Genomic DNA, 12,112 nt, shown 5'->3' on the forward strand with positions numbered 1-12,112 from the left:
GTTACTCTTAACATCTCTTGCTAGCTGCAACTCCAGGTTTGATTTGGCCTTCCTGATTTCACTCCTGCATTCCTGAGCAATATTTTTATACTCCTCCGTGGTCATTTGTCCAATCTTGCACTTCTTGTAAGCTTCTTTTTTTGTGTTCAAGATCAGCAAGGATTTCACTGTTTAGCGAAGCTGGTCGCCTGCCATATTTACTATTCTTTCTACACATTGGGATGGTTTGTCCCTGTAACCTCAATAAGGATTCTTAAAATACAGCCAGCTCCCCTGGACTCCTTTCCCCCTCATGTTATTTTCCCAGGGGATCCTGCCCATCAGTTCCCTGAGGGAGTCAGTCTGCTTTTCTGAAGTCCAGGGTCCGTATTCTGCTGCTCTTCTTTCTTCCCTGTGTCAGGATCCTGAACTCAACCATCTCATGGTCACTGCCTCCCAGGTTCCCATCCACTTTAGCTTCCCCTACTAATTCTTCACGGTTTGTGAGCAGCAGGTCAAGAAGAGCTCTGCCTCTAGTTGGTTCCTCCGGCACTTGCACCAGGAAATTGTCCCCTACACTTTCCAAAAACTTCCTGGATTGTCTGTGCACTGCTGTATTGCTCTCCCAGCAGATATCAGGGTGATTTGAAGTCTCCCATGAGAACCAGGGCCTGCGATCTAGTAACTTCCGTGAGTTGCCGGAAGAAAGCCTCGTCCGCCTCATCCCCCTGGTCCGGTGGTCTATAGCAGACTGCCACCACGACATTACCCTTGTTGCTCACACTTCTAAACTTAATCCAGAGACACTCAGGTTTTTCTGCAGTTTCATACCGGAGCTCTGAGCAGTCATACTGCTCCCTTACATACAGTGCAATTCCCCCACCTTTTCTGCCCTGCCTGTCCTTCCTGAACAGTTTATATCCATCCATGACAGTACTCCAGTCATGTGAGTTATCCCACCAAGTCTCTGTTATTCCAATCACATCATAATTCCTTGACTGTGCCAGGACTTCCAGTTCTCCCTGCTTGTTTCCCAGGCTTCTTGCATTTGTCTTTAGGCACTTGAGATAACTCACTGATTGTCCCTCTTTCTCAGTATGAGGCAGGACCCCTGCCCTCTCGCACGCTCCTGCTTGTGCTTCCTCCTGGTATCCCACTTCCCCACTTACCTCAGGGCTTTGGTCTCCTTCCCCCGGTGAACCTAGTTTAAAGCCTTCCTCACTAGGTTAGCCAGCCTGCTTGCGAAGATGCTCTTCCCTCTCTTCGTTAGATGGAGCCCGTCTCTGCCTAGCACTCCTCCTTCTTGGAACACCATCCCATGGTCAAAGAACCAAAGCCTTCTCTCCGACACCACCTGCGTAGCCATTCGTTGACTTCCACAATTCGACGATCTCTACCCAGGCCTTTTCCTTCCACGGGGAGGATGGATGAGAAGACCACTTGCGCCTCAAACTCCTTTATCCTTCTTCCCAGAGCCACGTAGTCCGCAGTGATCTGCTCAAGGTCATTCTTGGCAGTATCATTGGTGCCCACATGAAGAAGCAGGAAGGGGTAGCGATCCGAGGGATTGATGAGTCTCGGCAATCTCTCTGTCACATCATGAATCCTAGCTCCTGGCAAGCAGCAGACTTCTCGGTTTTCCCGGTTGGGGCGGCAGATAGATGACTCAGTCCCCCTGAGGAGAGAGTCCCCGACCACCACCACCCGCCTCCTTCTCTTGGGAGCGGTGGTCGTGGAACCCCCAACCCTAGAACAGTGCATTTCATGCCTTCCAATCGGCAGAGTCTCCTTCTGTTCCCTTCCCTCAGATGTATCATCTAGTCCACACTCCGCATTAGTACCTGTGGAGAGAATATGAAAACGGTTACTTACCTGTATCTGCGTTGCTGGTACATGGACGCTCCCCTTTTTTCTTCTGGAGGTCACATGCTGCCAAATTGGTTCATCATCGTCCTGTCCCCGCTGTTTTGGTTGTAGGCATCTAAAAAGTTAGTTAGTAAATCTCTTAACGGTAACAAGTGGTTTAGACTTTTTCTTTAATGTGATTTGTCTAGATTTCATGAGTTGTGTTTTTTTTCCAGATTAAAAATATATACAATGTCTCCTCAGTCAGATGTGCAAATTTTAATGAAAATAGAAAACAGGCAACATAATTCTGTCAGGTAAGGGATATATTTTTTCTGTATGTAGGCTGTTTGTGTACTTTTTAGAGAGAAATTACTTGTTGAAGATGTTTCCTAGTCTCTAGTGGTGTTGTGATTAAAGGATAATGTGTCTGAACTCTCCCAGATTAAATCGCTTCTGTTTAGCAACATGAAATTACAAAAAAGTTGCAGTTAAAATCAAGATAAAGTTTAGTGAGACAACATGTAAGCATCTGTAAAATTAAGCTGAATTTACTGTGCCACATGATGCTTTCTCAACATTACTGGCTGGTCAGATTTCACATTCTGGTGTTTTCAGATCAAGATTTAAGCTTCTTGAACCTTAACTTTAATAGAATTTTATTCTTTATTATATTAGCTCTGGACAAAATTTGTTTTATACCATCAAAATAAAAACTGTGCGAATAGCTAAAGAAATAATTCTACACATATCATAAGCACCATTTGGAACACTTCACCCAGCTGCCATTGTTATTTTTAATACTTCAGTTTATTGTGATTGACCCATAATTCTTAGGAATGCAGTTTAGAAATCTTAACTTTCTTCAAATGTAACAAACTTAATGTCATCTAACTTTTTCCCTGAAACATGACATACCATTGTTAAAGAAAAGCATCAATGATATTACGAGAATGTCTGTTGTAAACAGACATTCAATTTCCCTGTCATTTAATTTCATTGTAAACTCTATGCAAGAGTGAGTGTAGAATATACTCTGAACTTGAATGACAGAATGAAACTTTACAAATTCTTAACTTTTCTTCTTCTGATACTTGTTTCTCAGTAACTGACATTGGCTACAAGATAGTTGTCCGCTAGCAGTTTTTCTTTTTGCATAAAATGAGCTGATTTCCACGTCAGGATTTAATACATTTAGGAGACTTTGTCAACTTCTACTTTTTTAAAAAAATTGACTAACTTTATAAAATTACCTTTCTGATAGAGCACCATTTAAATAGTATGTACAGTATTTTTTAGAAAAATTCCCCATTTTAAATTATTTTTATTTGGGCTTTTCTGCTCTCCTGCTAATTGGTTGGTGGGGGGGGGGGGGATCAAGAGCTCCAAAAACAAACATGTTGTTGAAATCTTTACTTATTATGATTGCAGCCTATCTTGTTCCCTTCCTCTTTATGCATATATTGCCTGCCACCACTGAACTGAGACTTGCTGCAGAGTTTTTTGTTTTGATTTGGTTTTTTTGTCATGTAGGCATTCCTTCTATGAACTAGTATAATAAATTTGAGGGGAGGATCAGCTTGATAAAGTATGTGACTTCAAATCCGAAAGTATATGTTCTTTTACTTGCTCTATCATGGATAGTTTGTGTGCCTGTCAGCAAGTCACATAATCTCTTCTCAGTTTCTCCTTCTGTAAAATGGTCATTATATTTTTCTTAGTTCACAGAGGTATTGAACTAAAATTCATTAATGGTTTGTGACGCTCTTTTGGATCTTCAGATAGAAGGTGTAGTGCATTTAAAAGAAATTAAAAATCCTTAAGGTTGATCTTCATCTTTTATGTCCAGATACTCAGCAAAATTAATGGGATTATTTACATGTTTAATGTTAGTACTTAAGTACCTTGCTGAATCCTGGGTATAGTTATGCATTCCTCTTGTGGAATGTGAATAGAAATTAAAACTTGTTCTGTTCTTGATTAACTTACCATAGCACTAGGCAAAATAGCCTAAACTTACCAACCAAGACCAAAGGTAGACCTGTGCTGTGGTTCCACAGTGAGGTCTAAAAGGCAACATTCTAATGGGAAGCCCTGTGCTTTAAAGGAAAGACTTAAGTTTTGGTTGAAGTTGAGTATTACAGGAGAATTTAAGAACAGTCATCAACGTCAGAATTGCTCTTTTGTGTGAAATCTTCACTTTTTATGATTACAAAGAGGACTGTGTGAGAGAAAAATCTTCCTTCGATTGACTTCATTTATCAGCACTTTTTGTGCAGTCAGTTATGTTCTGTTTTTGTGTGGTTCTTACACACAGAAAAAGGAAGCAAAATATTTTTAAAAGGAAAATGTGATTGTAAAACACCAAAAATTTGGTGAGGAACTCAAGCAGGTAACTTTTTTTAAGTGATAGATTTAAAGCTGATGGCATCCCTTTTAAAATATCAACACTTAGCAAATATATCTGTTTCAGTTCTGTTAAAACAGATATGCTTGTTTTTAGTGCAGTTTTCGGTGCAGCAAGGAAGTTGAATGCTGATCTTTGCTATACCTTCCTCCCCCTTTGCATTCCTTCAGACCATTTCTTCTCCCACCACCATGTTGCTGCCCTATATTAGTAAGGGTAGTATTAACAGCTTTTCCTCTATTGTGCAGGCCAGGTTATTCTTTAATAACATGGGCTTGTCTATGGAGATCTAGTGCACCGCAAGGCAGGGTGTAAATCTACAATGCTCTAGCCTGCTGCCCACTAAATGGCTGTGTGGACCCTGCTGCCATGCACTAAAAGTTCTGTTATACACTTCGATATACTGCTGTTTCACTATACAGCATTCCATGCACTACATGTCTGTATAGACAAGCCCATAAGTACATAGAGTACCCCATAATCCACCAGTGCTCTGCTCTGCTCACATTGTCAAAGATCAGGCAGAGCAATGGCCCAGCTGTGTGAAAGGAAACCTTTTACCACTAAGTAGCGGGTTGGTGGAGGAAAGTACCAGTATACTGCCCCACAGCCTTTTAAGTTCATATGAATATTCTATTATCTAGGATTCAAAAAACACCTTATTAAAATGATTAGATAATAGGAGGACTTTAAAACTATACATTGTCAAATTGGGTAGGGTTTTAGTCCAGAGTCTCTTAAGACCGTTATCTTCATAATTGCAAATATGTATCATTGTAAGCACTGGTTCTCAGCTTGCAGCCCAATCAGTGCACAGGTGTAGCCCATGTGACATCCTCAGCACCATACAGGTAGTATATATCCGTATGTATGCAACCCACATAACACAGAGAGAGCCGCACATGCGGCCCACAGTAGTAAATAGGTTGTGAACCACTGCGTTAATGGAATGCAGTGGTGTTTCAGAGAACTAAATAGGATTATTATAGGCTATAAAACATTAGGCTCCTAGTTTTAAGATAAGCATCTTACAGGAGGATTTCAGTATTTCTTGAAAATGTTTATAAAACAGGAATTTGTGGTTTAATTTTGACTGTTTAATTCTATGACTCACAGTGTAACAACCATTTTAATTTGAATGTCATTTACAAAATGCTAGTCTTATCGGATTTTTTTTCAGGAGAATATTTATATTTGCCAGCTACTACATGTTTTTACTTTAAATCATGGGAACCCCAGCTTGGGAAGTTAAACAACAGTTAGCTAACACTACTTCTGCACAGATAGACTGGGTAGCTATTGAACAACATGAAACTTGCTTGCTTTTCATTGACTCCTTTTTATGTTAGATAGTGACATTCTTCTGCAACCTAATTTATCTGAGATAAGCCTCTGTTTTTGTTTCCCTGGTACAGTCTTCTTCCTGTAGTGCACATAATATGGGAGCCTCTCTTGGCTGAGGAGGACTATGCCAGGATTTCTTTCATTGTGTGTTGGTATTACTCCTTAATCATTTGGAACAGCTTTGGTTGAGTGACTCAAAGCACACCCTCTCACCATTACCTAGAATTTTAGAGTGTGACTACTAGACCCTTGATAGGCCTCTCGATTAACTACAGGTACCTTTAAAAGGGATCTTATAGAGGGAGGATTGGTATCACCAGTGTTATATAGACACAGAAGTTCTCCTTTTACTCTGAAGTCTACAGCTCTCTTCTTTTTGGTTTTGGAAAATCTGCTTTTGGATGCGTTGCTAAAAATTAAGTTTTCCATCTGGAGATGTTAACCCCTATCACCAGGTATGCAATATTCAGTTTGTCTAAGTTTTTTGTTCTGGTGTGAAACTATTCCAGGGGAGGTTTAAGTGCTGCCTGTTGGATGATTTTTGCACTCTTCTACATTCTTTTATAAAATAACATTTTCTTTCTTCAAAATAAATTAATGTCCTTACTGTGTCTAATCCTTTATTTGGGATGCCTTCAAAGTGACTTCATGTGGTAAGATTATTGCTTTTTCCACTAAGGGAAGGAAAAATGCAACTGCCAAATTATACAGTCTAGTTTGGGAAATACACCTTCTCATTTTCCTGAGAGAGCTGCCAGAGTTGCCTTTGTGAAGCAAATAACTTGATGTTCATTGTAACTAAATTGATGGTCAGAATAATTTGATCAGATTAGTAAACAAAGACATGCCGTTTACATGCATTTATACCAATACAAATATTGCCTGATGAGGCTGCTGTTAAATCATTCATATAATATTCTCCTGTTAATACTGACTATGACAAATTTTGTTTTGCAAGAAATCTCTTTTCTAACAGACTGTCTTTTTGAAACTCAACAAGGATCCTTTCATAAGCTACTTTTCTTCCTAGCCTGTTAACTGTTCATGACTCATTATTAATATATTTTTTTCAGAATAACTGTCATGGAGTTAATTTTAATATAACATCAGGAGCCAGATTTTAAAAGGTATTTAGGCACCTAAAGATGCAGATAGTTGCATAGTGTGAGTTAAAATCTGGCTTTAAAGGCCTAGAAGTCTTCCATTAACTTCAGTGAGTTTTGGATCAGTTCCTTGAACGGTACAGGAATACTGAGTAAAATCAGGCTATATCCTACAGGTATTCCTAATGCAAAGCTTCCATTGACTTCAGTGGAATTCACACTTTCAGAGGGCTCCAATGATGGGGTCTGTACATTTTGTACTGGTGCAACTCATATTTCAATGCTTTAAGAAGCCTTGAAACATCAATACACACCATCAGAGTGCCTCTTCCTAGATGCAGTGAGTGACATTGGCCAATGCAAATGGAAACACAGCCATCCTATCTTATTCAATTATAGTGGATAGTGAGGAAGAAAAATCCATTAAACAAGTATTGCAAGTGCTTCTCTTCTAAACGCCATTTCTTTATGCTGGTGACCACTTATTTTGCTTTAACTGATCCAAAACAGTTTCTTCCCAGAATTCTGGATGTTAGTAATTCTGGAGCACTTTCCTGTCTCAAGATCAACTGGCAGAAGTAGGAGTTATTTGCTTTGGTAAACTCTTATTTCCATGCCCAGAGAGAATTTTCCTCTGTGCCCTAATGTTTTTTTAAATATCTAGGGATTAAAGTCGCTTTAGAGTCTGCTAATATTATGCTCTTTGCTATTAAGATCGCTAAAACCAACTCACTGACAAATTAAAAAGCTTGATGTACATGCCTCTATCACTTTAAGATAGTATAAATCTTGTAATAGTGATTGTGCTGGAATGCACTTTGTTGTAAATGTTGATATTGATTTATTAGTTTTTATATATGTATTTGAGTGCACCCGCCATGCGCTATGATCTGTACAAATATGAAAGAAAGCTCAGTTTTTGTCCAAATAGGATTATTGTCTAAAAAGACAAACTGATAAAAATAGGGAGCCTTTCTTTCTTTAACCTTCCAGTTAAAATAATTGTAGGTGTCACAAATAGAAATGGTAGGTTAAAATAAAAATCAGATGTAAATGGAAGTTGACTGTCTCTTAATTATAAAAATCCATTTGCTTTAATTGTGTATTTATTCAAATGTGCCACTTCACCTTCAGAAAATTGTCTTGACGTTTAAGGTGTGGTATAAATAGTAATAGTATTCTGATCAAGACCAAGCAAAATAATAACAATTATTAACTACGGCTATTTTATTATCAAAGAAAGGAAAAGAAAACTTTCAACAGAACAAACAAATGACACAATACAAGTGATAAACTAGTGACTTCCATTTCAATTTGCTCTATATATCTTTCTGAAGAGAGCTTTAACAGAGATTCCACCCTTGAGAGTGAACCCCTCTGTGGGCTCTTCTTTCTTGGTAAGTTAAGAACAAAGTAAATTATTTTCCAAAATTGTTGTGAATCCATCCCTTACTATGTCCTTAGGCAGCTAAGAATGTTTATAGATGGGCTAAAGAGTTCTGTTTCAAGGCTGGTGAACCTGTTGGTTATTAGTAAATAATTAACCAGCTTATAGTTGGCAAAGTAGGCAGTTTTAGCTAAACCCTGTGAAATCAAGAAAAACATTTAAATTTATTACTTAGACGCAGTATTTAATGAGCCAATTATGAATATTAAGACTCTTAAGGCCAATTACATTCCACTATTTCTCTGGGCATAAGCTTTCATGGGCTAAAACCCACTTCATCAGATGCATGGAGTGGAAAATACAGTAGCAGAAATAAATACACAGCACATGAAAAGATGGGAGTTGTCCCGTTAGACGGACTTCCCACTTGGTAAGGCAACTCCCATCTTTTCCGGTAGAGGCTGTGCTGCACAGCCTAAGGGGGAAGGAGTTCTACTCCCGGTACTTCCTCGTCCCCAAGGCCAAAGAGGGCTTTCGCCCCATCCTAGACCTGCGCGGGCTCAACAAATTCCTGGTCAAGGCCCAGTTCCGCATGGTCTCTCTGGGCACCATCATCCCTTCCCTGGATCCAGGGGACTGGGGACGCTGCCCTCGACATGAAGGACACATACTTCCATATCGTCATCCACCCAGCACATTGGCGGTTCCTACGCTTCACCGTGGGCCAAGAACATTACCAGTTTGCGGTTCTCCCATTCGGTCTAGCCGCGGCCCCAAGGGTGTTCACAAAGTGCATGGTGGTGGTGGCGGCCTTCTTACGGAGGCAGAGAAGCCGGGTGTTCCCTTACCTCGGCAACTGGCTCCTGGCGGGCCGATACAAGGCAGAATTGCGGGGCCATGTGGAGGTGGCCCTGAGATTGTTCCGTGAGCTGGGGCTCCTGGTCAATGTCCCCAAGTCCACGCTTGTACCCAAGCAGAGAGTGGAATTCATAGGGATAGTCCTGGACATGGTGCAGGCCAGGGCAAGCCTTCTGGTATCCCGATTCCAGGTTATCCAGCAAGCAGTGACCTCCCTACGCCAGTTTCCAACGACAACAGCCCGGTGCTGCCTGCAGCTGCTGGGCCACATGGCAGCATGCACACATGTGATCAGGCATGCCAGACTGAGGCTCAGGACTCTTCAGGCATGGCTCGCTTGGGTGTACCACCCAGGCAGGGACCCCCTGGACTTGGTAGTGACAGCCCCAAGGGATGTTCTGGACTCCCTTCTGTGGTGGCAGTCCCAGCCTGTGGTTTGCGAAGGCATCCCCTTGCCGCCCCACAAGTGGACTTGATGCTGGTGACGGATGTGTCAGATCACGGATGGGGGCTCACTTGGGGAACCTCATGATGCAGGGGTTGTGTTCCGGAGCAGAGCGGTCGCTCCATATCAATGTGAAGGAGCTCAGGGCGGTTCGTCTCGCTTGCCAGACCTTTCATGCCACTCTGAGTGGTCACAGCATAACAGTTCTGACAGACATCGCTACAGCCATGTTTTATATAAACAAACAGGGTGGGGCTTGTTCCTCGCCACTCTGTCGCAAGGCTCTCCTCCTCTGGGACCTTTGCATAGCCCACGCAATTCACCTCGAGGCGTCCTATTTCCCAGGGGTATGAAATGAGCTGGCGGACTCCTTCAGCAGGTCGTACCGCATGCAAGAGTGGACGCTCAGGGCGGACGTCATGCTTTTGCTCTTCTGCAGGTGGGCATTTCTCCAGGTAGACCTGTTTGCCACCGGGGCCAATGCCCAGTGCCTGCGTTTCTGCTCGTTCCAGGGCCGCAGCCCAGGCTCGCTCGCGGACGCGTTTGTGATCCTGTTGAGGGGGGGCTTGATGTATGCCTACCCCCGCTCCCCTTGGTGCACAAGGTCCTACTCAAGGTGCGCAGGGACAGGGTGGAAGTGATCCTCATCACCCCAGCCTGGGCCCGCCAGCACTGGTACATGTCACTCCTAGAGCTGTCGGTGGAAGCTCCAGTAGTCCTGCCCCTACACTGGGACCTCATTACACAGGATGGCGGGCGGCTTCTCCACCCTGACACTGCACCTGACGTCGTCAAGGCTCTGTGGCTAAACACCCTGGAGAGCCAGTGCTCCCTTCCAGTGCAGCAGATTCTGTTTGGCAGTAGGAAGCCCTCTACCAGGGCGGCCTATATGGCCAAGTGGAAAAGGTTCTTGTGTTGATGTGAACCCCGACAGGTGCGGCCATGCCAGGCCCCCTTGCAGGCCATCCTGGAGTATCACCTGCACCTGAAGCAGCAAGGGCTAGCCCAGTCCTCACTCAGAGTGCACCTGGCGGCCATCTCCGCCTTCCATTCGGGGTTCTTGGGGGGGGGTTGGTTGGTGTTCTCCCACCCAATGATGGGACGGTTCCTTAAAGGGTTGGAGAGGGTGTTTCCGTACTCCTGCCCACCAGTCCCTCCATGGAACCTTAACCTGGTCCTCTCTAAACTCATGGGACCCCCTTTTGAGCCCCTTGCTTCCTGTTCCCTCCTCCACCTTTCCTGGAAGATGGAATTTCTGGTTGCCATTGCCTTGGCCAGAAGGATGTCCGAACTCAGGGCCCTCACCTCTGAGCCACCGTATACAGTATTTCACAAGGACAAGGTGCAGCTCCGGCCGCACCCCAAGTTCCTCCCTAAGGTGGTCTCCCAATTCCATTTGGGCCAGGACATTTGTCTGCCGGTGTTCTTTCCAAAACCCCATACAGAGGGATAGCTCATTGGCCTGCTAAACCCAGGGTTGTGAGTTCAATCCTTGAGGGGGCCATTTAGGGATCTGGGGCAAAAAAAATTGGGGATTGGTCCTGCTTTGAGCAGGGGGTTGGACTAGATGACTCCTGAGGTCCCTTCTAAGCCTGATATGCTATGATGTGCGTTGAGCACTGGTGTTCTATTTGGAGCGCACCAAGCCCTTTCGCAAATCCGCGCAGCTGTTTGTAGCTGTAGCCGAGAGGATGAAAGGCCTCCCAGTGTCGGTGCAGTGGATTTCGTCTTGGATTACAAGCTGCATCCGAGCATGCTATGAGCTCGTAGGTGTTCCGGCCCCGGCAGTCACGGCCCCTCGACCAGGGCGCAAGCGACTTCCATGGCATTCCTGGCACAGGTCCCAATCCAGGAAATCTGCATAGCAGCCACCTGGTCCTCGGTGCAGACCTTCACGACCCACTGTGCGGTCAACTAGGAGACCAGAGAGGACGTGGCAGTAGGCAGAGCAGTCCTCCGAGCAGTTGTTCCGTGACTCCTACCCTCCTCCAGAGGTAAGTTTGTGAGTCACCTAATGTGGAATGGACGTGAAAAAGCACTCTAAGAAGAAAAAACGGTTACTTCCTTTCTCGTAACTTTTCTTTGAGATATGGTGTTCACGTCCATTCCACCACCCATCCTCCTACCCCTCTGGAGTTGCCAGCAAGAAGGAACTGGAGGGGGTCGGCCCGGCGGTTGTATATATGCACAGCGCAGTGGCGCCACTCGGGGGCCCCGCCAGCCCGAAGGGAGCCGCTAAGAGGAAAAGTTTCCGATGGTCATGCACGCAGTGTGCGCACGCCTAATGTGGAATGTACGTGAAGAGCACATCTCGAAGAACAACAGTTACGAGAAAGTAAGTAGCCGTTTTTTCTAACCACTTGGTGATTAACAGGAGAAACTGAGTGAGCTACAGCTCACTTAAGCTTATGCTCAAATAAATTGGTTAGTCTCTAAGGTGCCACAAGTACTCCTCTTCTTTTTGTGAATACAGACTAACACGGCTGTTACTCTGAACCCGGAGAAACTGTTAGTCTTAAATTACAACAGGATTTCAACATTCCATCAAAATCATTACAGTAGTTTTAAATCTCATCCATTGGCAGTGTCTTAGGTAACTTCATCTCACCAATCCAAGTTGAAGTCTTGGAGAGATTTTCCTTGAGTTGATTTCTTCTTGACTCCTCTTTCTTAAATGGTTTTTCTTACTTGTCTGTGGCAGTGCTGTGTTTGAGTTGGGTAGTGGTGTGTGTAAGTGAGGAGTG

The 12,112-nt window shown here is 43.7% G+C and overlaps 1 protein-coding gene across 1 annotated transcript in view; it reads left to right on the forward strand.

Moving 5' to 3' along the window:
* ZNHIT6 (zinc finger HIT-type containing 6) overlaps nt 1-12,112 on the forward strand; it is a 57,834-nt gene that overhangs the window by 20,037 nt on the left and 25,685 nt on the right. Inside the window, exon 8 of the mRNA XM_077825363.1 lies at nt 2,061-2,141. Within this exon, the coding sequence (XP_077681489.1) occupies nt 2,061-2,141 (81 nt within the window). The remainder of the gene's footprint in view (nt 1-2,060; nt 2,142-12,112) is intronic.

The sequence above is a fragment of the Eretmochelys imbricata genome, chromosome 8 (assembly GCF_965152235.1).
Source record: "Eretmochelys imbricata isolate rEreImb1 chromosome 8, rEreImb1.hap1, whole genome shotgun sequence".
Taxonomy (NCBI): domain Eukaryota; kingdom Metazoa; phylum Chordata; order Testudines; family Cheloniidae; genus Eretmochelys; species Eretmochelys imbricata.